Source organism: Phodopus roborovskii, unplaced genomic scaffold, assembly GCF_943737965.1.
Source record: "Phodopus roborovskii unplaced genomic scaffold, PHOROB, whole genome shotgun sequence".
NCBI lineage: Eukaryota > Metazoa > Chordata > Mammalia > Rodentia > Cricetidae > Phodopus > Phodopus roborovskii.
In genome coordinates this window covers 5,139,151-5,165,940 of record NW_026126558.1, presented here as the reverse complement: position 1 = coordinate 5,165,940, position 26,790 = coordinate 5,139,151, and the positions used below count along the sequence as shown (strand labels likewise).

Sequence of the window (26,790 nt, the reverse complement as noted above, 5' to 3'; positions counted from 1 at the left end):
CTTTGCTGCCTTCAGGAGCCACCTCCTTTCTAGACGCTAAACCCTTCCTCACACTCCTTCCCAGTAGCTTCTCTGAGACACCAACATTTGATGGGAAGGGAGCAAAGGACTTCCCGGTTTGGAAGAGACAGCGACTGTTAAGAGTTCTCATTACAGGCAGAATACAAGTTTTTGGTTAGACTTGAGAACCCAATTTCCAGTCCTGGCATGAGGCAGATTTGAGAGGTGCTCCGGGCAGCACCACGGTCAGCGCCCGCTGAGTCAGCCAACAGTGGCTGCCGCTTGTAGCGAGCTGTGAAGGGGGAAGAAGATGCCTCACCCAGCAGCCGCCAGGGACCAGACAAGCCACTCCAGCCCCCTCTAGGGGGAGTGGCTATGATCCAGAAGGAAAACTGGTAGGGTAAGGGTGAGAAGAATTAACTTCTTAACTTTGTTTTCTAAGGAGCGCACCCAGTTGTTGTTCTTTGAAAAGTGACAAGAGAGGTGAGTCTTTCTCCTGCCCATCCCCCACTCCCAGTAAATAAAGACAACACACATTTTATTGCAGCAAAACAGAATGGCTGGTTTTAATGCTTCAAGTTTTCCATTTCCTTCCACAGGGCTTTGTTTGGAAAATAACAAAATGAGGTAAAACGAGTCAATCTATGTACAGGTCAAAACCAGGTGCCAGCTGCAGTGGCATCGATGGAGCATGGCGGAGGATGGGCCGCTCTGCAACCGCAGCATAATTGTCGTCCTGAGGAGAGAGAGTGTACACAGATGAAGGTGCGCCTAGAAGCATTTGCGGTGCACAATGGAGGGGCCGGCCTCATCGTACTCCTGCTTGGTGATCCACATCTGCTGGAAGGTGGACAGCGAGGCCAGGATGGAGCCACCGATCCACACTGAGTACTTACGCTCAGGGGGGGCGATGATCTGTAAGACAAGAGTGTTAGGTGCCTGCGTGTCCCCCCGCCCCTGGGTCTCCACCCAAACTAGGCATGCCATCCACCTTGATCTTCATAGTGCTGGGAGCCAGAGCTGTGATTTCCTTCTGCATGCGGTCAGCGATACCAGGGTACATGGTGGTGCCCCCTGACATGACATTGTTGGCATACAGGTCCTTCCTGATGTCAATGTCGCACTTCATGATGCTGTTGTAGGTGGTCTCATGGATCCCCGCAGATTCCATACCTGGTGCCCAGGAAGAGGAAGTGTGAGCAATCACACTAAGGCCACCGGTGTTTTGAGACCTGGTATTCTGAGGAGGCGGGGGGGGGCGAGGGGGGACCGGACGGGACGGGACTGGACAAATCCTGGCACACCAGCCTAACAGGCAGGCGGCTCACCGATGAATGAGGGCTGGAAAAGCGTCTCCGGGCAACGGAAGCGCTCATTGCCAATGGTGATGACCTGCCCATCAGGCAGCTCGTAGCTCTTCTCCAGGGAGGAGGAGGAGGCAGCTGTGGCCATCTCATTCTCGAAGTCCAGGGCCACATAGCACAGCTTCTCTTTGATGTCGCGCACGATCTCACGCTCAGCTACAGGGGCAGAAGCAATAGGGAGGTCTCAGTGCAAGGTCTGGGGCGCATGCTCTCCCCTCCGCGGCTCGCCCTCCGTAGCCCGCCCTCAGCCGGCACTGAAAGCACGCGCACCTGTGGTCACGAAGGAATAGCCACGCTCGGTGAGAATCTTCATCAGGTAGTCAGTGAGGTCACGTCCAGCCAGATCCAGACGCATGATGGCGTGTGGCAGGGCATAGCCCTCATAGATAGGCACGTTGTGGGTGACACCGTCCCCAGAATCCAACACAATGCCTGCACAGGGGACGGGCAGTGAGTGAGCGGAGAGGACCAGCAGAAAGAGCAGGGGCAGTGGCACAGCACCGGGGTAAGGCAAGGGCTATCAGGGATTGGATGGGACCGGTGCAGGGCACAGGACTAAGAAGGTAGGCTGGGATGTTGGGACACTATCTGGCCCAGAGTGGAGTGGGCCATATATGGGTTCTTACCGGTGGTACGGCCAGAGGCATAGAGGGACAGCACCGCCTGGATGGCCACATACATGGCAGGCACGTTGAAGGTCTCAAACATGATTTGGGTCATCTTCTCACGGTTAGCTTTAGGGTTTAAGGGGGCCTCAGTGAGCAGGGTCGGGTGCTCCTCAGGGGCCACACGAAGCTCATTGTAGAAAGTGTGGTGCCAGATCTTCTCCATGTCGTCCCAGTTAGTGATGATGCCATGCTCAATGGGGTATTTCAGCGTCAGGATACCTCGCTTGCTCTGGGCCTCATCCCCCACATAGGAGTCCTTTTGGCCCATACCCACCATGACACCCTGTAGATGGAGACATCAGACACTTGTTACTACATATCGGGGGAAGCTTGGGCTATACTCAGTGAACCTACCCTTTCCTGCCAGCAGACTGACCTGGTGTCTGGGGCGGCCCACAATGGATGGGAACACAGCCCTGGGGGCATCATCCCCGGCAAAGCCTGCTTTCACCAGGCCAGAGCCATTGTCACACACAAGGGCGGTGGTCTCGTCTTCGTCGCACATGGTGTCTAGTTTCTGCAAGGACAAGGCCATAGATTAGTGTGTAGGTGTGTGTGTGGGGGGGGGGATTAGGGTAAAACTCTGCCCAACCCACCTTCCCTCTGGAGGTCCAGAGACTCTTTTCCCCAGCCTCTGGCAGAGGGCCAGAGGTTGCTATCCCAGCTCAAGTCTGTTTTCGCTAATGGAAGCAGTCTGTGGACCATACATGTCCTCCAACTAGGTATGCAGGGGACATCCTCTGGAGAGCCAAGACCCTCTATCCTCACGCCACAGCTGGCACTAATGCCATCCTCTCTACTTCCCAATGTCATCTGTGAAGAAGGCATGAAGACCCACTGCCCACCTGCCTGTCCTGTGAGACGGTGGAGGACACTGCCCAGGGAAGGGTAATACCATCCCAGTTATGGAGAAATTGCCTGTTTGAACACCCACAACATCCCAAACTCAGAAAGGACACTTCCACCTGTCTCCTGTTCAAAGCATATTAGCTAAGCCTTGCCAGCTAATATTTAGAATAGTTTTGGGCTCAGAAGGTAGTTGCCCCAAGGCAGAGACAACACTGAATCTCTCCAAACACGTTTTCAAATGAATATCCCAGGGGTAGGGGTGTAGCTCTGTGGGAGAGGACCCAGATTTGGTGCCAGCAGAGAAAGGGAGAGGAGGGAGGAGGGGTGAAAATAGAGAGGGAAAATAAATATATTTCAGGGAGAGAAAGCTCAACCAGCCAGAGACTGGCATGTGGCTCAGTAGAAGAGCACCGGCTCGCTCCCCTGCAGGAGGGCCTGGGTTTAGTCCTCAGTGAGGGGAGGGTGGAATATGGGGTGGTAGTAGGTGGATAATCAGAGCCTCAGGTATATCCTGAATGCTAAGTCAGCAGCTCAAAAGGGCTGGAGATGAGTTTGGAGAAATTTGCAGAGTCAAGTGTCCTCTTATTTAAGAGTGTCTGCCTCTAGGGCAGAGTGCAGGGCTAGACAGAGGCCCAAGGCTAAACAGCTACCCTCCCAACCTGGACCCTACCTGCTGCTCTGACTCTGGCCCTGGGTGCCGAGGGTGGGATGTGAGGCTTCACGTCCGTCCGTGTGACTGCGTGTCCCCTAGCTCAGGTTTTATATAGTCCCTGGGAGCTCTCACCACACCGCCCCGATGGAATGTTGCTGCCCTTCCCAAGCCATATTTGGGTGTCGGGCACTAGAGTCCCTTCCTTCGGCTGGTTCTCAGCCTGGGTCCCCGCCCGGGTCTCCAGCACTGACCAAAGAAGGAGAGGACTGGCCCTGGCCCAGGTAGCTAGGACCGGACCGGGCCATATATGGAGAGTATCCCCAGCTGTCTGCCCCTCCCAACTGGCTCCAATGCTCACTGCAGGGATGTGCTGGGCCAAAGGTCACTGTTTCTGCAGATGACTGGTCTGCATTTCCCAAACTCTACCTGATTCAAAGGTCTCTTCAGCTCTGCCCACCTTGGGTACATGACCCACTGAGAAGGTACCTGATCCCTGAAATTACATATTACACCCCATTTATGGGTTAACTTAGGCTACCAAGGCCTGTTGCTTAAGCCCAAGGGAGGGAGTCCTTGTGGCCAGGTGAGCTGGGAGGGTTCACAGGCTCCAGGTAGGTATGGGAAAAAGGCTCCACATTTGAACTCCATATTCCTTCCCACTTCAAATCCCCCCAATCCAGAGATCTGACCCACATATCCCCTACTCCCCCCCACCCCCCAGCACAGAATGTCAGTCAGTGTGAGCATGCAGCTGTCACAGGGCAGACAACTGTTGGAGGGGGGAGGAGGTGGCAGGGAGAAGAGGCATCGGGACTCTATGGCCCTAGCACATGGCATGTGAGGCCAGATTAGAGCTGTCCCCTACATTCTGCTGTGCACTCTTGAATAGAGGGATCAGATTGTGGAGGGTGTTTCCTAACTTCAGAACTCTCATTTAGTTGGCTGGGTTGCACAAATGCTACTACCCCATCCCCTTGGGTGGCACTGTGTCCCTCCCCTGGTCTGAAAGAAGAGTCACACCCAGAACTACTGGGGCCTGGAGCGGGTTGAGGCGGAGAGATGGTGACGGATGTCCCCTCTAAGGAGCACCAAGACCTTACACTGGAGCCCAGGAGTGGCTTCTCCAAGGCAAAATCATCTTTATATTTAGAGGATGATGCCTGTCTGTCCGGCTGCTTTCCATCCACCTTGGATCCACCACCTGCCAGGCTTGTGTGGATTCTATTTATACCGCTAATAGATGGGGATCTGCCTCTGGGTTTCTAGGAGCTACTTATGGAAGGTGGGTGGGGGTGAGCAGAGGTCGTTTGTCTCTTGGCGCCTGTCTCATTTTGGGCAGGGAGGACAAGAAAAACCAAGAAAGTGTTCTGAGGCCAACCAGGCGACATACTTTGAGGGGTACATCACAGACAAGCCACCATGGAGCCATTCATTTTTCTGATGGCTTAAGCGTTCCCAAAATAGTTGTTCACATTTGGAGTGGAACTCGGCAGCTGGGACAGGTGCAGATCCTCTGAGGGCAGAGGCATGCTGAGGCTCCTTCAGACTCCCACACAGCTCTTCCTAAACTGTGGGCTGCACAGCCAAACAGGGCCATCATTAGCTCTGTGGCTTTGCCTTTACTCTCTGCTGGGGCAACAGAACTATTAGAAAGAAGCAAGCAGCAAATGCATAGTACGTAGTTTTGGGGAGTCATTTATTTGGGTCATGAGTATAGGGGGAAATGTGTTGATGCCCTCCCTGGACATCAGAGGAGCTGGGCTGTAAGTACTGCCCCAGATTGTAGTAAGTCCGCTCACTGTGACTCTTAGTATCCCACTACAAAGTTTTCTCAGCTCAGTATGACATTCAGCACATCCAAAGTCAACCTTGAACAAATGTCTTTGAACTCTAGGAAACCACACGTGGCAGAGCAGCAAGCAGGTGAGCAAGGTAGGTGCACACTCCAACCTCAGCTGCAGTTTCTTCCTTTTCTGACAAGGTCTTTTTCTCTGGAATCCTAGCTAGACTCACTCACCATCTTCCTGCTGGCCTCCCAATGCTGTGAGCAGAGCTGGTATGTTCACACTTCTTTTCTCTACTTTGCCCCTTCACTTCTCACACCCTATTCGCCCTCACACTACCCAGAGATACACAGGGCAGGTAACAGGTTAACAGTGCAATGGGCAGCAGCACAGAGCCACAGGAAGGTGCACACATGGCGGTGGAGGACAGCTTTGTGGAGTTGGTTCTCTCCTTCCACTCTCATGTAGAGTCTGGGGATTGAACTTGGGCTGCCAGGCTTGCTGTGCTTGCCTGCTGAAACATACATTGGCCTCAGAAACTGGCTCTATGGAGTAACACACCCCTTGTTTTTATTAAGGCCATGGTACATCAAAATGCACTCCTGTACATGGGACCTGACATCCTAGCAGGTGAGGAAAAGCTTTTGGAAAGGCTTTGACTGAGAACAGAGCCAAGGTGTGCAAAGTACTCATCACACCTCATATAAAACAAAAGGTGGTCCAATACAGTCCAAGGCCCACTTCAAAACAGGAACCCAAGGCTTCCTGGTTAAACAGTTACTTTCCACATGCCTTTAAAAAATGTTCTAGCCAGGGATAGTGGTGCACACTTGTAGTCCTAGCACTTGGGAGGCCGAGGCAGGAGGACTGAGAGTTTGAGGCCAGCCAGAGCTGCATACTGAGACCTTACCTTAAAAAGAAGTTTGTTTTATATATGTATATACTGTATAATACACACATGCAATATATTCATATAATATATATGTGCATACTATATGTATATATACTTTTTAGTACATATTGTATTTAATATGTAGGTTCTTGTCATCTTCAAATGGGGTCTCACTATACAGCAGTGGCTGGCTTAGAGCACTCAAATTCAGATCTACTTAGCTTTGCCTCCCAAGTGCTAGGATTAAAGGCATGTGCCACTACATCATGTGAACTTTTTATACATGAATAATCATTCTGAGGACAGAATGGGAGTGGGTGGGGAGGCTGTAGTGGGACTGTAGTTAGCCTGGAAACACTCAAGAATATGGGACAATGATAACCTAAGATGCCGTGAATCCATCTTGGAGATTGCTGGCCTTTCCCATAGCAGCCAGTCAAGAGAATAAAACAATGAAATCTCTGCCTCTACGCCCATACAGGCTGCCAGGGCCCCTCACTGGGGTTTACAGAACAACATGCATGAGCAGAAGTGTTTGTGAAAGGACCAACTATGGCAAAACTAGAAACAATCAGGAAATCATAGACTCAGGCTCACTGAGTCAATACTGAGATTACAGCCAATGCAACAACTATATTTGGTAGCAGAGACAATTTACTGATAGCTCAGAAAGCCGCACAAACATCTTACTCACTAAAACACTTTCATTAAGATTCATCCATTATTGATGGGTGTGGTGTCCTTTAACCCCAGGACTTAGCGGGCAGGTGAATCTGTGAGTCTGAGGCCAGCCTGTCTACAATTGTGATTTCCAGATCATCTAGCTACATAAAGACCTTATCTTCATGCTTTGTTATTGTTGTTTGTTTTAATCAATGTAGAAAGTGAAGAACATTCTCAATGAGTTACTAGCTGTCAAGTTTCAAGAGTTAAGACCCTCTGTATTGGTTTCTCAGTCACATAGTAAGTCAGTAAAATCTGACATTCATTTTGCTAAGTAGGTACTTCCCGATGGCTTTGATCTAAGGAGATACCAACATCCCAGAGACTCTTCAGTGTACCACATCCACAGTCAGTGACTCCAGAGACTGATTAGGGCAATCTTGAAAAACATTGTTTTCCTTAATTTTCTGAAATTAAAATATAATCATTTTCCCCTTCCCATGCTCCCTCCAACACCTCATATTATTCCCTGCTCTCAAATTCATGGCCTCTTTTAATTGTTGACATAAATATATAAACACAACCTGCTCAGTCCATAGAATATTACTTGTATGTATATTATTTAAGGACTATCATTGGATAACCAACTAAGGGGTGGGCGAGGCAATCTTTTCTGTTTTTCAAGTTAAGGCCTTGCTATGCTGGCCAGCCTGGCTTTGAACTCAGTATCTTCCTGTCTCAGGCTCTAGTGTTGGGATTACAGGTACATGTCACCAAACTTGACTCAACCTTACAATCCTCAAAACAGACATACTGTGCACAAGGAGGCAGTGCCTCAATGCACCAAAGGAGGCTGGAGAAAGAGCAGCCACACAGAAACAAGGCTGACTTCAAGTGGGGAATGGGAAGAAGACATCTTATAACTGAAAGAAAATTAGGGTCCTGCCCCATTTTATAGTATAGCTCCCAAATAAAGTGTGAAAAAACCTGGCTGCCACAGATGAAATCATATAAACTTCAAATTGATTTTTTTTTATCTCAAATTTTTTACAAGCAATTATTTATACAAATTTTAAAACAACAATTTCTACAAATGTCACATTTGTCCTTGGACATAATACTCATAATTTGCTTTTAGAACAAACTCAAAGTAAGGATTGGACTTCAGGGTTCCCAACTGCTCTGCTTGAAGTAGGTCCTTTACCTCTGGTAAGTATTCGCTGAGCTGGATGCCTGAAAACAAAACACAGACACTCATGATTTCAGAGACTCCCCAGTGAATGAGAGGCTGGTGATGGTCATTAACGCGCCCCACATCGGAGCCTCCTCCCAGTCACAGTGCCCTTGGTCTGACAACTGCCTCGTCAGTGCCACCTGGAGGCTCTCACTGGTCAAAGCAGCCACTCCAGGTGAGGTCTGTGGTAGTCTGCAACTGTCATTTTCTACTCTTTCAGATGCCTTTAATCCCACACTTGGCACTCAGGAGTCAGAGGCAGGCAGATCTCTGGTTTGAGGCCAGCCTGGTCTACAGAACTAGTTCTAGTTCCAGGACAGCCAGAGCCACACAGAGAAATCCTATTTCAAAAACTCAAAAGGCATTTCTTCAATGTGGAAGTTTTCAACTAATAGTCATTTCTGTGTTACCCTAATTGGGGAATAATATAATAGAAATACTGTCACAGAGCTGGCCACAATACCGTAAAGGTGTCTGTTTAACCTGGGTGCCTGTTCTTCCAGCTCTCAGTAAGGATTTCTCCTTCCTGTACAGCTATAGCTGTCCTGGAACTTACTTGCTCTGTAGACAAGCTGGCCTTGAACTCAAGAGAACTTCCCGACTCTGCCTCCCAGGTGCTAGGATTAAAGAAAGGTGTGCACCACCAGCTAGCACAAATAGAATTTTTCTTACTGCTTTAGACTAGGAACAAAGTCATAAGACATACTGTGTTATTTTTATTTCTAAACTGAATTTTAGTTTTAATGTCCACAATAGATGTGTATAAGTATCCTGCAATTTCACTTTAAAAAAGATGTATGTTTTTTAAAATTATCCATGTAATTATTTTTGCTTGCATGTTTGTGTGTGTACATGTGTGCCCCATGTCTTCAGAGGCCAGGCATTCTATCCCCCACAAATAGAATTAAGATAGTTGTGAGCTACCACATGGGGGCTGGGAATCAAACTCAGCTCTTCTGGAAGAACAGCAAGTGTTCTTAACTATTTAGCCATCTCTCCAGCCAATTTTTAATTTTTAAATTACATTTCCCTTAAAAATATTTATTTATTTAGGTTTACTTGTTTTATGTGTATGAGTGTTTTGCCTGCAAGTATAGATGTACACCACATGCATACTGGTGCCTGCAAAGGGGAGAAGGACCTCAGATTCTCTGGGACTGGAGTTACATACAGTTGTAAGTCACCATGTGGGTGCTGGAATTGAACTAATATTCTTAACTAATGGACCAACTCTCTAGTCCTTTTACACTTTCTCAGTGTGTTTGTGTGAAGATCAGATGACAACTTTTGGGAGCTGGTTGTCTCCTTTCACCATACAGGTTATGGTGATTGAATTCAGGACCTGAGGCTTGGTCAAAGTGTCTTTCCCTGCTGACATGGCTCATCAGGCTTTGTTTTTATTTTATGTGTATGTGTTTGTGCCATTTGTGTACAGGTTGACTATGGAGGACAGAAGAGAGTTCTGCTTACTAAGGAACTGGAGTTACAGGCACTTGTGAGCTGCCTGACATGGGACTTCTGCTGTTACAACCAGAGTCTGTGTTACTGAAGGAGTACTGCACCTTAACCCTGGCCCCATAGTGCAGAGTAGAAAAGTAGCTTCATTGAGAACAAGCTGTGCCATGTCATGTTGGCAACACCCAATTCCCATGGTATCCAAAACCAACGAGCAAGATTTCATTGCTTTCTTCTTTCTATTTGGTTTTCAAGACAAGGTTTCTCTGTGTAGCTCTGGAATGCCCTTTGTAGAACAGGCTGGCCTCATACTCACAGAGATCTGCCTGTCTCTGCCTCCTGAGAGCTGGCAACATTTAATTTCTGACAGTTAACAGGTAACAAACCACTTACCATCTTTTATAAGTTTCTGCAAGATCTTCACAAATACACTGTCTTTAGACACTTCAATTGGATCATCTTTGCCATCTGAACCAGACCAGCTGGAAAAGAAAACCAGGAGGGAAACTACTGAATCATCATGGCAACTGAGACAAATAGTTTTTGTTAGCTACTGTGGCTTTCTCCTGATGGCCGTGGGATAGAGTGTCAAGTTCTGTGACTCCCACTTCAAGTTATCAAAATAACAGATTTCAAATGTGGGACACATACAAATCTGTTTTGACCCAAGATACACTGGCAGCAGATGCTATGCCACCACTACCACCACCACACAATTTTAAAATGGCATTTTTTTCCCCCAGGAGGTGGGGGAACACAAAGCATTTTGCTATGTGATCCAGGCTGGCCCTAAGCTCTTGATCTCCATACCTTGCCTCTCAGGTGCTAGAATTACATGTGTATTTCATCATACCCAGTGTGAGGCATCACTCTGAAGACAATGCTTCAAGTAACAAATCTAGTCAGGATCTTAAAATGCTGTCTTTCCTGAACAGGGTGAAAAAGAATGGCTTTCTTCCAAGTGGGCATGAACACACAGCATTGCTTTCTGGTGCTAAAGATACACAAACCACAGGCAACCTAAAATTCAAGCTTGAACAAGGGCTGGCAAGATGGCTCAGTGGATAAACAATGCTTGCCATGCAAGTCTGATAACCCAAGATTGATACCTGGTAAAGGTAGGTAGGTGGAAGGAGAGAACCGATTCCAGAAAGTTATTCTCTGATCTTTACATGTGTGTTTCGGCCTGCTCACACTTGCACATACATACACACACACAAGTAGTTTTCAAAAAATTTAAAGTAGGACAGGAAGTTCTCATCAAAATTATAACCATATGGTGGCTCCCAATTGTCTGTCATCTGACCTCTGTGAGCACCAGGCATGCCTGTGTTGCACAGACATACACTAAGCAAGACACTCACATAACTAACTAAATCTTTAAAGAGGCAGAGTGTCAGATCTCTGTTTGAGGCCAGCCTGGTCTACAGAGCGAGTTCCAGGTCAGCCAGGGCTCACAGGGAAATCCTGCTTCGAAAACCAGAACAAAACAGTGAGATCACCATTGAAACTACTACTATGCTCAGAGCACGCTGAAATACCCAGAAGCACATAGGCCCATCTTGTACACCAAGTTACAGCTCTGATGGGAGCAGTTCCTGCCTATGGACCTGATTCCCAAGCAAGGACTTACTCATCTCTCTGCAGAGCTCTGCACAGGATCTCCAGCTTCAGATCATCGATGCTCACATCTTCCTCCTTCACAGTAAAACAGAACAACTTGATTAAAGCTAAGCTTTAATGTACATTAAACTTTAATTATACTAACCCCTAATTAACACTGTTGTTCTGCACTAATTTATAACCACCACCACCCACTATTTCTAAAATTTATTTTTTACATTATGGATATTTTGATTGGATGTATGTAAGTATATGACCAAGGAGGCTGAAAAAGGGCACAGGATCTTTTGGAACTGGAGTTACAGATGGTTATGAACTGCCACGTGGGAGCTCACTGGGACCTCTGCAAAAGCAGCAAGTGTTCTTAACTACTGAGACACCTTTTCCAGACTCCTTTCCCCTCTTTCTTTAAAGTGCCAGTATTGTTGATTTCAGATCACTCTGAGTTCACCAGGAACTCTAAGAGGTTAAGATTATTAAAGGGGTTATGCAAGGGGGAAATCCTAGTGTTTGCCTTGCAACTATCAGGATCTGATCCTGGAAGCCATGTAAAAACGTTCAGTGTGGTGATGCACACTTGTAATTCCAGCAGTGAGGAGGGAGAGAAAGGAGGATCCCTGGGTCTCACTGGCTAGTGTAATCTAATTGATGAGCTCCAGGCTAACAAATGACCTTGTCTCAAGGGATGTGGATGGTGCTCCGGAGGCTGATACTCAACGTTGTCCTGACCTCCACAGCCATGTGCACAGATGTATACATGCATACATAAACATGAATGAACACAGGACAAAAACCCAAAAGGTTGTAAAGCCAGGTATGGTCACACACACGCACACACACACACACACACACACACACACACACACACACACACGTGAACTCAGCAGCTGAGAGGCTGAAGTAAGGATTGTGGTCATACCAATATCCTGTCTCAAATGCCCCCCACCCTCCATCCCAAAATAGGCCAAAGGGATTTGGTTTCTGGCATCCAGATGGCAGGTCTGTAAATTAAGTTTTAGGGAATCTGAAATCTGACACGTTCTTCTGACCTCTGCAGGCACTGCATACACATGATGCACTTAAATGTATGCAGGCAGAAACCCTGTCTGGGTTGAGAGTAGTTTCCACAACAAAATAAGGTGTGTGTGTAGGGGGGGGGGGGGGCGAGAAATTAACATTATGACTCGTAAGCCTACCAAACAACTCATCACACAACCACTGATCCTATTGCACTTGCTTTCTGACCTTTGAAAGCTGAAGGGCAGCTTCCATTAGGAGGCTACAGAAGAAGAATACCCTCAGACATTAAAAGCTCCATTAAAAGAATTCAGGGACCAGTGCTCAGCAGGTATGGGCATTTGCCAAAAAGGCAAATGACCTGAACTTGCTCCTGGGAACCCACCTGTTAAGGAGGAGAAAAACCAACTCTGGCAAATTGTACTCCACACAAAAACACACACATACCCATCCCCAATTTCCCCCCCTTGCACAGAAAAAGACAACTGGAAATGGGAGAGGATTCTCTAGAACTGGGTCTGGATGTCGGTCTGTCTTCAAAGGGGCACAGGGAAACAACCTTAGACTCTTAACCAAAATCAAATCTTTCCATGAGGGCATTTTATGACTGACCAAAGGAAGCTCTTTTCCTCCTTTTCGTTTCTTTTTTCTTTCCTCAAGATAGGGTTTCTCTTTGTAGCCCTGGCTGTCCTGGAACTTGCTCTTTAGACTAGGATGGCCTCGAACTCAGAGATCTGCCTGCCTCTGCCTCCTGAGTGCTGGGATTATAAACAGATAGAGTGATTTCTTACCTCATCAATATATTCTAGCAAGTCCAAGGCTTTCTTAAAATCATATTCGTTGGCTCTTCTGTTTTCCTCACAGATGTACAGCTGTAACAAATTCCAAAGTAGACAATTACCCAGGAAAGTTTATGAAGAACATAAATCATTGGTTTCTTTTATATAATCTGCATATATTTTTGTAGCCAAGAACAATGACACATTTGGGAGCTATATTCTGGCTATAGCAAATTGTCTAACAATGCATATTATTTTTTCTGTTTTTGAGACAGTGTTTCTCTGGGTAGCCCTGGCTATCCTGAAACTTGCTCTGTAGACCAGGCTGGTCTTGAACACACAGAGATCTTCCTGCCTCTGCTTCCTGAGTGGTGGGATTAAAGGCATGAGCCACCACCGCCTGGCAAATAGTACATATTCTAAACCAGAAACAAATTTATATAATGAGATATACATTCTTTTTAAAAATGTTAGCAAACTTATATTCTTAGATAAAGAATATAGTACAGGCTGGATGTTAGTGGTGCACCCCATTGATCCCAGCGCTCGGGAGGCAGAGGCAGGTGGATCTTTGTGGGTTTGAAGCCAGCCTGGCCTACAGAGCAAGGACAAGCTCCAAAGCAATACAGAGAAACCCTGTCTCGTAAAACAAAACAAAACAAAACAAAACAAAAAAAAAAAAAAAAAAAAAAAAAAAAAAAAGAGAGAGAGAGAGAGAAGAAGAACAACAACAAAGTACACACTTTTCCTCAGGCTTTCATGTACAATCTCTGACATAAATTCCTGCAATACCATGTACTAAGGTACATGGCCTTTGAGCTGCTACTCTTTCAATGGCTTTAGAAACTACAACCTAGCATACAACTAGGCTTGGTGGTGAGTCCCTGCCTAGCATATGAGGCCCTGAGTTCCAATGTTCAACACTGTAAAAGAAGTAAACCAACACTTCCTGTGTGACCCAGTTTCCCTGGTGAGTTAGATGCCAGTTAACTTGAACATGTTCCTCAAAATCCTGCCATCTTTTAATGAAACTTTTTGATTAAAAATATTAATATGAATTTTTCATATCTTCTACCAACTATATATAATAGGACAATTTAATTTTTAAAAACTGTATATAATCCTTTAACAATATAAAAATCTTTTATAAATAACCCAGTTTTTCATTGCCACACAGGCTCAAACCTAATACTTTTGCAAAACCCCTTTGTCTCCACCTTTGAAACTGGTGAGAAGCATTGAAAAGGATGTGTCTGAGCAAGACCAGCACCACACTTTCCTTCTTAGTGACACATAAAATAATGGTACTTACAGCCTACATTTTAGATCTCTCCAGTAAATGCTCTCTCAGAAGAGAGCACCACTCAGAAGCTCTGTTGCCAACAGTGGCCTACACTGAAGATTCTGGACTGTTTGCTTTTCTTTAATAAAAGCAGAGCAGACTCAGGATGAAATGCTTGAGAGGAGGAGGAAGGCAGTGTGCATACAACACCAGCTGCTCATCTAACGCAACCTAGATGCTTTGGTCTTGCCTTAGATCATTAGGTTGCCGGGAAACAGGGGAAGGCAATACCTGAAGCTTATGCATTTTAGTTCCTCATACACACCTTTGCTAACAAGAGTCTTAGTGTAACATTCTAGGAGGATAGTTACCTCATAGCACACACTCCTATTCTAAGAAAGCAAACTACCATGATTCCTACTAGTTCCCTGGATGACTACCTGAAGGGCCAGGAGAGCTGCATCCTGTTAATTCTTCATGCTTTTTCTAGGGGAAAGGTCTCTGACAGGTGGGAGGAGGGAAAGAATCCTGTTGGGAGTTCCACACCAAAATATGGCTTACAAAACTCAGGTTTGCTCTAAGTGTGGAAACAGGACAAGGCTGTGACATATACAACACTTACACTGATGAGCTGTGGTGCAGTCAACACAGGCATTGCACTAAGACTCAGCTGTCTCTCGGTCAGGAGCTGCTCTGGCAGGGTCTCCTGGTGTAGCAGGAAGCGCTCTTGCTCAGCCATTGCTGGTGATCAAGGACAGACAATGATGAGAATTTCACGTGTTATCATCAATCAAATGCAAGTTAAAAACCAAACAACTGATGCCAGGTGTTGGTAGTGCACGCCTTTAGTCCCAGCACTCGAAAGGCAGATGCAGGCGGATCTCTATGAGTTTGAGGCCAGTCTGGTCCACAGAGCTAGTTCCAGGACAGGTTCCAAAACAACACAGAGAAACAATATCTTGAAAAACCAAAAACCAAAACTAAAAGACAACAAAACCAAAACAACAACAACAACAACAACCTCTAAACAACTCTTAAAGGCAATTCATTGCTACCCCAGAGTCTCCACATTTATTCTTCACTGCTGGAAACATATTTACTCATTGATCCAATGTCTATACATGGCACAGCAGCAGAAAGCAGCTATGCAGAGAGAAAGTTACTTATGTACTTCAGGAGGTCTGAGCCCAAGCTGCAGGCGCTACTTCAGGGCAGCTCAGTAAAAGAGCATGGCAGTGTCATTCAGAAACCACAATATATCAGAGAAAAAACAAGACCTGGGTATATGTGCAGCCAGGTATTAACAGATAAGAACACCCCATCGGGTACAGTTCCAGGTTCCTGCAAGTTACAGATTCTCTGCCCTGAGGCATGCATGGGGCTGCTGGAGAAGGGGCATGAACTGCCGTCTGTCCACCACAGCAGTCACAATAGACAGAAACACAGCATCTCTACCCACACAACACCAGTGTCCACAAACTGCCAGTGAGCAAATGAAACCAAAAATCACAGTAGAGATTCTGGAACCTCCAATCAAACACAAAGCATCCTTCCCCATAATTTAAAATTTTCCATAGGAATTACTCATATAACCAAAATTTATTTATTTAATTTTGAGACCTAGATCTGCCATCTTCCACCTCTTAAGTGGTAGGATTAAAGGCATGCACAACCACATCTAGCTCTTTCAATTTTTTTTTTTTTTTTTTTTTTTTTTTTTGAGACAGGTCTCACATAGCCTAGGTTGGCCTTCAGTTTACTATGTAGCCCAGACAGGCCTTAAACCTCCAGTTCTGCTTTAGCCTGCAAGGTGCAGTGATCACAGGTGTACGCTACCATGCTTGGCTCCCCCCACCCTCCTTCTATTAGAGGGAAGCTGCAGGCATTATGGCATTTAAATTCTGAGTACCTCAGTATCTTCAGTACGTATTTCTGAGAATAAGGACACGACTTTACTCCCAAATTCAGGAGTCAGAGGCAGGTGAAGATCTTGAGCTCAAGGCCAGCTTGGTCTATAGAGTATTGAGTTTCTAGATAGTTGGGGCTACACAGAGAAACCCTGTCTTTAAAAAGAACAACAACAACAAAAAAAAAAAAAACCACAAAAAACAGAAAAAGGACATCTAATCAAAAACAGCATTATTAAGCCTATGTTAAGAAGCTTATGATAATATCATCTAATATTAAATTTGTTCATTCACAGCATTCAGGAGGCTGATGAGGGAGGGCTATAAGTTCAAGGCCAGCCTAGGCTTCGTAGTGAGACCCAATATCAAGAAGAAAACAAAAAGTTCAAGTTTTCTTTGTTGTTCCCAAAATATTCATCACAGTTGTTTGGTTGAAGGATGACCAAAGATCCAATCATGGGCCTCATGCTCATGCTAATTTGGTCACCACATGCCTTGGCTCCTTTCTTCTACAACAGTTTACCTTTTTGTCTTCACATTATTAACTATGAGGACACCAGGCTGATGTAAGTGTACAATGTCCTGTTTCTTTGTGGTGAGATGCTAAGCACTGGCAAAAGAATACATGTGATGACACACATGACCATGCCACAGCATGGGCTTGTCTTATCTGAGAGGTCTGTGTACCGACACTGAAAATACAGGATTATCTTTTTTCCAAGCCCTCAACTCAATGGTTTAGCTTTTGTAGGTGTGCAGAAGCCAGAGGTTGACATTGGATGTCTTTTTCAATTGTTCTCTACCTTATATTTTTCAGACAGGGTCTTTAAAAACAAACCTGGAGCTCACTAATTTGGCTAGGCTGGTTGAAGAGCAAGCCCCAGGGATCCTCTTATTTCCTACTCAGCAGAATAATAATGGTATTGATGATTCCAAGTACATGTCTGAGTGATAAGTATGGACACTGAGTAAAATAGGTAAAAGCATTCCTGCTAAACTGGAACAACTATTTAGGTAGTCATAGTGCAACTGACTTGTGTGTCTTCTCATTCTGACCTCCTCTTACCTTCAATTTTCTCTTGCAGCATGTCCTCTGAAAGGTCTGAAGCTAATGCAGCCAGCTTACTCAAGCCAAGAAGGGTTTTTTTCTTTGCAAAGTAACGGGTTTCCATATTTGCCAAACCGAGCAGTGTTGTATGAGCCTACAATAAACAAAACAAGAAAATCACAAGAGGATCAGCACTAAAGCACTAAGTAATACACATGGAACTCTCAAGTGGACCGGAAAGGGAAACTTAAAAAACACCGGCTCCGTAACAACTCTGTATTCACTGAGCACCCTGTCACAAGCTCTAATTTCACTCATAATTTGAGTTTTGTGTATGTGTTCCTGTTTTGCACATGCATATATGTGTGTGCAGGCTGGAGATGTTTGGGGCCTTCATCAGTCACTCTCTGAGTTCTTTTATGAGGCAGGATCTCTCACTGAACTTGGAGCTCACAGACTAGCGCTGGCTGTCCAGTGAGCTCCGAGGATCTGCCTATTTCTGCCTTTCCAATATAAGACTACATGTATATGTGTGCACTGCAGGTCTGGCTTTTCAAACAGGCTCCCAGAATCCTACTCACTTTACTTCGTGAGCCATCATCCTGAGTCCCATGATTTGAATTTTCATTAGAAGGAGAAAAAAAAAAAAAAAAAAAAAAAAAAAAAAAAAAAAAAAAAGAAAGAAAGAAAAAAAAAAAAAAAAAAAAAGAAGAAGAAAGAAAGAAAGAAAAAAGACCAATGACTTTTATATAAAATGTTTGTAAATTTTAAAAATTATAATAGACAGGGCTGGAAAGATGGCTCAGAGATTAAGAGCACTAGCTGTTCTTCCAGAGGACCTGGGGTCAATTCCCAGCACCCACATGGCAGATCACAACTGTCTCTAACTCCAAGATCTGACACCCTCACATAGACTTGCATATAGGCAAAACACCAATGCACATAAAAAAAAATTGTAATAGACCAAGTACAGTGACCTACATTTGGAGTATTAGAAGTAAGAGAATACCATTCCAATGATGTGAGAGAATAATAGGAGGTGTGCTGTTGAGATTTTTGTCAACTTGATACAAACTTAAGACATACCTGGGAAGAAGAAATCTCAATTGAGTGATGGTGTCTCTCAGACAGGCCTATGAGCATGTATGTGCTAATTGATGTAGGAGGGCCCACTGTGGGCAGTACTATCCTGGGCAGATGGACTCGGGCTATATAACAAAGGTAGCTGAATGGAAGCCTAAAGACAAGCCAGTAAACAGCTTTCTTCTATGGTTCCCGCCTCTGCTTCTGTCCTGACTTCCTTCAATGATCTCTGTGAATAGGATGTGTAAGTCAAATAATCCTTTCCTTCCCTAAGTGTTCTTGGTCACAGTGTTTATTTATCACTGCATCAGAAAGCAAATTTGGACAGGAAGTATGTGTGTCAATAATCCATTAATAGTATTTTTAAAAAAAAACTGTATGTTGACACATCTTAACTACTATATATATACATATATATATATATATACACACACATATATGTATATATATATATATACATATATACACAAAGTGCAAGATGAAGTTCAAAAATAAGGCTAATTAACATAACTATACCATAAGAACTTATATGAAAGGTTATGAGATGGCTATGGTACCAAATCTGACCACTTGAGTTTAATTCCTAGAACCTATGGTGAAGAACTAACTTCCTTGAATTGTCTTCTGACCTTTCACCCCACATAGACACAGACAGACAGACAGACAGACACACACGCACACGCACACACACACACACACACACACAAAATGATCTAAAAGAATTTTAAGTCAGTTATGGTGGCACAAACTTTTAATCCCAGCACTCAGAAGGTAGAAGCAAGTAGATCTCTGTGACTTGAGGCCAGCCTGGTATACATAGTGAGCCGTGGGTCCACTAGAGCTACATACATAGTGAGACCTTGTCTCCAGTGAGAAGAGAGAAAGTCCAGATGCTAACCCTTTATCAGCTGCATGGCTATAAACAACACTTTAATTACTAAGACTCAAATTAATTAAAAAACAAACTACACAACCAGCTGCTTCTTATAGCTAAACCATCTTACCTTTTCTAATTCTTGACTATTAATTTCATGTAACCAGCTGAGATGCTCATGGGCTTGCAAAAAATTTGCCAGTTGTCCGTGTTGAGAAATGGGTTGAGATAATAATTTGCCCCGCTTTCCTTTTTCCAGATACCAACGAAAGAGAAAGTCCGAAAAATTCTACAAAAAATAAAATAAGAATGTATCAACAGTTAGTAAATCAGCTTAAAAAATATAAAATACTAAGTCCTTTTCAAAGCTCTCCAAATAGAAATCTTCAAATTAGTATTTTACATTTACTTGTGTATGTGCGTGTGCACTGTGTACACACATGGATATGCCATGGTGCACATGTGGAGGTCAGAGGACAACTTGAAGAGTTTGTTCTTTTTCCACCACGTAGATTCTAGGAATCTAACTCAGGTCATCAGGCTCAGCACTAAGCCAGCCACCTTGCAGTTCCCCAGATAGAATCTTTTAGCAAGTAAGCCTGTATTCTAAGAATACCTACTTGTGTTGGGGCTGGAGAGATGGCTCAGCATTTAAATCACTGGCTGTTCTCACAGAGGAACCAGGTCCACCTACATGGTGGCTCACAAATGTCTTTAACTCTAATTCCTGGTGACCCAACATCCTCTTCTGGCTTCTTTTAGCACAGCATGCACATGGTGTATGGGCATACATGCAGGCAAAACATCTACACACATATGTTCCATATGGTGTCTATCCATCATAGACAATGCATTCCTACTCCTGAATTCAGCCATCTTTCTTGACTAGCCTCTGGCTGGCTCAGTAGGGATCCTGCTAAGAAGCACTGGTATGAGGCCTGGAGAGATGATTCAGCAACATGGCATGCTTGAGACCATGTGCTCAGACAGGTTCTCTCTGGGTGTTACAACTGTACTGTGAGGGACCTGTAGAGGTGCTCTGAATTTCATACAAAATTCCTTTGATAGTAGAGGGGAACAGGCATTTACAATGTTAACTTATGGGATAAACTGGCTAAGTAAAAATCACCCTGGCAGCATTGAAATAGGGACATAGGTATTTTGTCTAAAAACAGGAAGCTGCCGTCAAAACTGCTAATAGCAGGAGCCTGTATGAGCACTCTGAGCTCTCTACAGGCAAGTTTTCTCTTGCTTGTGAGGACACCTGGTTCACATCTCAAGCACTCACATGTCCCTGCTCCTAAAAGGTCTTACACTTTAAGGAGAGAACAGAATTTAAAGTTAGCTAGATCTGGTAGCTGGTGCCTGTAACTCTAGCACTTGGGAGGCTGAGCTAGAATCTTGAGCTCCAGGCTAGCCTGGCCCACAGAGTGAGATTATGTCTTAAAAACAAAACAGTACAACATTTCACAAAGGTCAGGAACCCTTTCAGTAATTTGAATGAGATGTTTCCTACAGTTTTGGGCATTTGGGCAGCTGGTCCCTAGTCAGTGCACTGTCTGTATAGGTCTAGGAGGTATGGCCTTGCTGAAGGAAATGTCACTGGGGACTTTGAGAATTTAAAACTCATACATTTCTATTCTCTCTGTTGTGGTTCAAGATGTGAGCCCCCAGCTTTCTATGTCCATGCATTTGCTCTGCTATCAGGCTATAACCCTCTGGAACTTTAAAGGCAAACAAATTCTTCTATAAGTTGCCTTGACAATAGTCTTTTACCACAGCAATAGAAAACTGATTAATATAATCTATTTACGTAAGGAAGTGTCTGCAGGAAAGACAATGTAACATGCCAATTTTCCACCTTCCCATCTAAATCATTCTTTACCTCAAAAGCACAGCAGCATTCTGGAAAGGGAAAGCCTTGGACAGTGTGGTATATCTCCCCAACACACACTGGTTAGGTTACCTGGTCAGCAAACTGGGTCATGTAGCGCTGGAGTCGTGCCTGATTGTCTGTCTGTTCACACATCTGCACCAGGATATCAAAGTCACAGTACTTCTCTGCCAAAGAAGCTGCCCATGGGTACTGGCCTAGTGTGACTACAGGAGAAAGAACAAATAATACAACATAAACTATGCCCATTACTGATCCACTTAAACGTTCCAAAGTGGCAAATGCAGCCCTGGACCCATCTCTACCTCCCCAAGTGAGACTTCCGTTACTCATTAGAGCAACCTTCCTGAATCAAGTTATGAAAGAAAATTGCTTTCTGCTCAGGCACATTGTGCCACCTGTGCCCTTCACCAACTATTACTCGGCTGAGTTTTTTTGTCTTTGATTCAGCCTCTCAAGTGCTGGAAAATGCCACCAAACCCAGCATGCTGAACTCGACTAAGGGGGTCTCCATGGCTTAATTTACTGATTTTTTTTTTCCAATCAATTGAACCACCTAAGATATTTGTACCAGAATAGTAATTTTTAAAAGCTGGATACAGAAAGCTATCCAAGTGTTCCTGGCTTTGTCTTTGTTCACAGGTAGATTCTGCAAAGACAACACCATGTGAGTTCTCCAACCTCCAATCTGTCTTGCAGCCCACAGCCATTTCTAACTGCAGACACTCACGAAGAGGAGAGAGAAGTTCCGATCTTTTCTGCAGGTACTCCACTTCCAGATTGCTGTATCTTTCTTGGTCACTGGATTTCTCTAGAGACTTCAGCTGGGAAACGTAACTGTCCAGGAAGCAGTCAATCAGTGCCACAAGCTGCTCCATTACAATGCTCCGGAGGTTGCTATCAGCTTGAGGGTACACCATCTGCAGGATGATCCCATGCTGTCGCATGATTGCTGTGCGGATACCGGATGGACCACTTGTAGCTGTAAAGTCCACAAGGGAACTTCCTAAGTAAGGGTTCCATGATGGTAAGGGAAAGACCAACTACCTAAAAATTGGATTACCTCACTGCTCTAGGAAAGCAAAGCAGTGTTCAGGTGATACCTGTTGGTGCCCTGGTTGAACCTCCTCCCCTCCCCTCCCTTCCCGTCCCCTCCCCTTCCCTCCTCTCCTCTCCTCTCCCCTCCCTTTCTTTTTCTTTTTTGGTTTCTCTTTGTAACAGCCCTGGCTGGACTGGAATTAGCTTTGTAGACTAGGCTGGCCTCAAACTCACAGAGATACACCTGCCTCTGCCTCCTAAGTGCTGGGATTAAGGTGTGCGCCACCACCGACTGGCTCCCATCTTTCTTCTAAGTGGCAATTTCCTTAACACAAGTCCATGTGATCCTTCTTCCTATTGAATTCCTTTAATGCTATTCCATTTATTCTGTGATATGAACATAAAATATAGCCTATTCCTCCAAAGCCACAACCTGTTTTTATGAAGGATTTGGTAGCAAAATATAACAGATGCATAAACCCCACTCAGATAAAGAAATAATGGTGGGATTAATAAATACACCCAAAGAGGACACAGTGAGTCTAGAGAGGTGACTTGAACTATTCCTTCATCTCACTCATAACCCTGCCCTAGGGACTAACACAGCATCTAACATGCCAGATCAATAAGAACAGCTGTTGACACTCCAGCTTGGTACCTGTCCATGGCACATACTCCGGTTCCTCCCCTTGTGGTTCTTCACGACTATACATGGAGCTTTTGTTTAGGCGATAATGAGTGGCAGCCTGTAGCATGTCCTGGGAAAATGAAATGCATCATCACACATGGGAAGCAATAGGCCATAATTCATTTCTTTCTGTGGGATACTGTGTCTAAGAAGACCTGTGATACAAGCCTACACGTAAGAAAAGCACTCAGCAATTGTGGTTCTGCCTTCAAAATAATGTTTTATTCCACAATTTAGCTTCACTTTGGAAAACTATAATAACCAAAGCAGGAAGAGAGAGAGAGAGAGAGAGAGAGAGAGAGAGAGAGAGAGAGAGAGAGAGAGAGAGAGAGAGAGAGCACTATGAAGTTAAATACGTAACCGAATGAAGCCCCTTAGGTAATAACTTTTGAAAGAGATCTTGAGTAATTAAAAAACAGAAGGAAGATGTAGTGATATGTGCTTATCCCGGATAACTGGCTGAAACAGGAGTTCAAGGCCAGAGAAATGAATGGATTTTGACTGCTACATTAACACCTCTGCAATGACATAAGAGAAAAAAAATATTTCTTTAAAGAAAAATTTTACCAAACAGAAAGTCAATATTACACAAACTTATTAACAGGCACAAAGGAAATACTTAAAAGTTACATTAATTAATACAAATATAGGTTGTTCTACCCTTTTGACTTGACAAACAGCTGTAACCTCACTAGGTCAGACAACACAGAGCAGGCACAAGAAAACCACTTCTTGTCCCTCCCTATTGGACTATGCTTTGCTGACATGACTGTCATGGTGTGGTACCTTGAGGACTGTATTGACATGGATCGCCACCTCTGCCCACTCCTGAGAGTCCACTGAAACATCACGAAGGACTTGCTCCTCATGCTCCAGCAGGCACTCGCAGATAGTGTCTACCTGGGACACCTGAGGGCAGACAGTCACGGTCATCAGACTCTTACAGATAATGGATCTCACTTGGTAAGCTACAGCTTTCCATCACTCAACAGATGATGAAAGTAAATGTAAAACCAAGATAGTCTTCTTAAATTTATTGCTATTTTAGGTAATAAAGGAATCTAGAGATGATTTATAGTACATTGGAAGATGTGTGTAGCTTGTATCTTATGCCATTGTATATACACAGGACTTTTAGATTAAGGGGTCTAAAGGGTTGGAGGTCTGAAACAAGTTCCCAGCAGACATCAAGGATGACTGTCTAACATAAAAGCAAACAAAAGGCTACATGCTCTTACCCCCAGTCTTCAGTGGTAGCAAACACAGCTTCTATGCTGTGCCAACACAGCCTATCTTTGAGTAGTTAATACTACTTTTATGAAGTCTTGAATGGTCCTGGGCCTCTTCCCAAAGTGAGTCAATGGCAAGGTGGAGCTGCACCTCCAGAACCAGTCCATTGTCCTTTTACTTTCTACAAGGGCTAACAAAGCAAAATTTCCCCTATGGTTGATTTGAGCAACCATTTCTTCTTAAAACATTAATACCCTTTAGGAATATGATGTTGCTACTTAAAAGTGGATAGGAGAAAGTAGTGAGAGGAGGGGGTTGGTCACTAGGATAGAATCAGCTGCACAGAAGCTTGGCCTTGGGCTAGTGAGATGTCTCAGCAGGTAAAGATGCCTCTGGCAGACCATAGGACCAAGCTTAATTCCTGGGACCCACATGGTAGAAGGAGAGAACGCCTGAGAAAGTTGTCCTCTAACCTTCACACATGCCATTATGTGTCGTGAGCACACACACACAAGCACAAATGAGAATAAAAACAAACAAAAAGACTTTCTTTCTTCCTTTGGGCTGAAGAGTAGCTACTCTGATCTTCTACCTGCACAGTAGGTGCACCTCTTCACCCCAGCAGCAAGCTAGAGAGAGGCAAGGGAGCCTACTAGACAAGAACAGCTTCCTGTGCTAGTCACAAGGGAGCTGGAGACAAAGGAAATGGGAGCCTTTTCTCACTTACCTAAATACCCCTCTTATAGGACAAACAGTAAATAAGAGACACTGAGTGATGGTATTCATCAAGCAGGGAGCCCAAGTCAACACTTCAATGAGGTCCTTTAACACTCTGTCCTGCCAGGGATGCCTACACATGGTACAGTATAACAAAGACATAGGAAGACAAGAACGAGGGTGTATCTGACCTCTCGAAAGAAGACATCAGCTGGAGTCAGGCTGGGAGGGACCTCACACTCCCTCTTGTTCAGGGCGAGCAAGATAGCTGCATTCACCAGGTCAGGCAGCCGAGAGTGGTGGTTTTTGAGTGTGATGGCAGCTGACAGCTTTTCTGCATGCTCACAGAGCAGCAGTCGGGTGGTCATGGGTGTCCCTCTGATAGGATAAGAGCCCAGACGTCTGAACAAGCCAACCTCAAAAACAAACAAACAAATAAATAAAATGCATGCACTTGTTCTCAGATAGCACTCACAGAAAGTGTGGTCACATTCTCCTAAGAGTTTCCCTGCCATAGGCCACCTCTTGCTACCTTTGTTCCCAGTGTACAAGGTATACTCATACAGTACCCATACAGGGAAACACAGGTTCTTATCAGAGTCACCTCATCGTTTCTATCCATGACTGTTATAGTTTTCAAACTACTGTTTAGGCATCATAATGATCAAAATGGCTTTTCTGATTTGTACCAGTGACCTATCCTGGATTAGAACTTTGGGAAATGAATATCTGGATTTTTGTTTTGTTTTTTATTGAGACAGGGTTTCTTTATGTAGCCCCTGGCTGTCCTGGAACTAGCTCTGAAGACCAGGCTGGCCTTGAACTCACAGAGATCTGCTTGCCTCTGCCTCCTGAGTGCTGGGATTAAATGACACCACCTGGCCTGTCTTACTTACAGTAAAAGTTACAGTTACATAATTTGAGTTCATGTTCCTGTTCTCTCACAGGTCATTTAAAAGCACAGTTCCTCTGTGAGAGCAGTCACTGGGGAGTGTTCAGGGGAGCACCTTGAAAGAAGCTGCAGCTGTGCACCAAGATCATCCCAGCCAACCAGGAACCAGAGGCACAGGGCTAGCATCACTTCCCACCCCATTCATAATTGGAGAGTGGCTGTGAATACAGAGGTACTTACTTGGAGCACTTGGTTATATATGTGTCCTGGTAATGAAGGTAAATGCTGCCTTCACTGTGATAAAGCTATGGAGATGAGCTGAGCGTGATGGCCCACTCCTTTGGATCTCTATTTGAAGTCAGCCTGATCTACATAGTGAATTCCAGGCTAGACAGTGAGACCTTGTTTTTTTTTTTTTTTTTAACAAACAAACAAACCAACACCACCCCACCCTTCAAATCACAAAAAAGAAAATGCAAACACAAAAGGCACCACAGAATCAGGTCTGCACATAAAGCTAGAGCTGTTGGCAGCTGAGACTCCACTAAGGTTTCCAACTTGCTGTGTGTCCACCCACACCCTACCTGCAGCATCTGATAAGCAGGTGTGTCCACAATTGTCATTAGCTCTCAGTACATAGCTTTTCAGTGTGACTTTGCCCTCTATACATCTTAAGAAGACAGCTTCTTGATCCCTTCTATCTGATCAATGCCAAGGTTCTCCTAACAATATAGAACCAATGTATACAAATCTATTTTTACACAAAAGCCTGAGAAAATCTACATGAGAATCTGTTTTTACAAACTGCTGTTTTGAACTGGTGAGGTAGCTTAGTGGTTTAAAGCCCTAGCCACCAAAACTGACATCCACATGTGTGTCATGGCCCTGGAACCGTTTACTTCTGCAACAGTACACAATCCAGGTCCCTCCAAGAAATACCTCATGGGGCAGGGGCAGCTCACTGGGCTAGAATGCCAGGCCCATCCCTTAACTGATGCTTACTTGGTGAAGGAAGTCCACAAGGAGGCAATGGGCTTTCATCTTGTCATCCAGCTGGTGCAGAATGATCAGTGATGTGTTGCTCAGCCCGGGAGCTTCTGTCAGAACACAGCAGCAAGGAATAAGCACAAAACCATCTTTAGAACAGTAGCTGCTAA

The 26,790-nt window shown here is 44.7% G+C and overlaps 2 protein-coding genes across 2 annotated transcripts in view; both read right to left on the bottom strand.

Annotated features, from left to right (window-relative positions):
* Nucleotides 1-536: 536 nt before the first annotated feature.
* Acta1 (actin alpha 1, skeletal muscle) lies at nucleotides 537-3,722 on the bottom strand. Its single transcript, XM_051201837.1, has 7 exons — nucleotides 3,552-3,722; nucleotides 2,409-2,549; nucleotides 1,991-2,315; nucleotides 1,635-1,796; nucleotides 1,329-1,520; nucleotides 992-1,173; nucleotides 537-915 (listed from the first exon to the last, which is right to left on the bottom strand). Exons 2-7 carry the CDS (start codon nucleotides 2,535-2,537, stop codon nucleotides 772-774), a joined length of 1,134 nt encoding a protein of 377 aa, XP_051057794.1. The 5' UTR covers nucleotides 2,538-2,549; nucleotides 3,552-3,722; the 3' UTR covers nucleotides 537-771.
* A 4,167-nt stretch (nucleotides 3,723-7,889) lies between these two features.
* Nucleotides 7,890-26,790, bottom strand: part of Nup133 (nucleoporin 133) — a 47,633-nt gene continuing 28,732 nt past the window's right edge. Inside the window, exons 14-26 of the mRNA XM_051201830.1 lie at nucleotides 26,636-26,730; nucleotides 24,933-25,157; nucleotides 23,581-23,703; nucleotides 22,765-22,864; nucleotides 21,799-22,050; nucleotides 21,141-21,274; nucleotides 19,305-19,463; nucleotides 17,236-17,371; nucleotides 14,885-15,003; nucleotides 12,993-13,073; nucleotides 11,195-11,259; nucleotides 9,955-10,043; nucleotides 7,890-8,105 (exon numbers count right to left, since the gene is read on the bottom strand). Of these exons, the coding sequence (XP_051057787.1) occupies nucleotides 7,969-8,105; nucleotides 9,955-10,043; nucleotides 11,195-11,259; nucleotides 12,993-13,073; nucleotides 14,885-15,003; nucleotides 17,236-17,371; nucleotides 19,305-19,463; nucleotides 21,141-21,274; nucleotides 21,799-22,050; nucleotides 22,765-22,864; nucleotides 23,581-23,703; nucleotides 24,933-25,157; nucleotides 26,636-26,730 (1,715 nt within the window). The 3' untranslated portion in view covers nucleotides 7,890-7,968. The remainder of the gene's footprint in view (nucleotides 8,106-9,954; nucleotides 10,044-11,194; nucleotides 11,260-12,992; nucleotides 13,074-14,884; nucleotides 15,004-17,235; nucleotides 17,372-19,304; nucleotides 19,464-21,140; nucleotides 21,275-21,798; nucleotides 22,051-22,764; nucleotides 22,865-23,580; nucleotides 23,704-24,932; nucleotides 25,158-26,635; nucleotides 26,731-26,790) is intronic.

Coding starts and splice junctions, on each gene's coding strand:
- Acta1 (XM_051201837.1), bottom strand. CDS start 2,537: ATGTGCGACGAAGACGAGACCACCGCCCTTGTGTGTGACAATGGCTCT. Junction 2,316..2,408: donor TGGGCCGCCCCAGACACCAG/GTCAGTCTGCTG, acceptor CTCCATCTACAG/GGTGTCATGGTGGGTATGGG. Junction 1,521..1,634: donor CTATTCCTTCGTGACCACAG/GTGCGCGTGCTT, acceptor CTGCCCCTGTAG/CTGAGCGTGAGATCGTGCGC.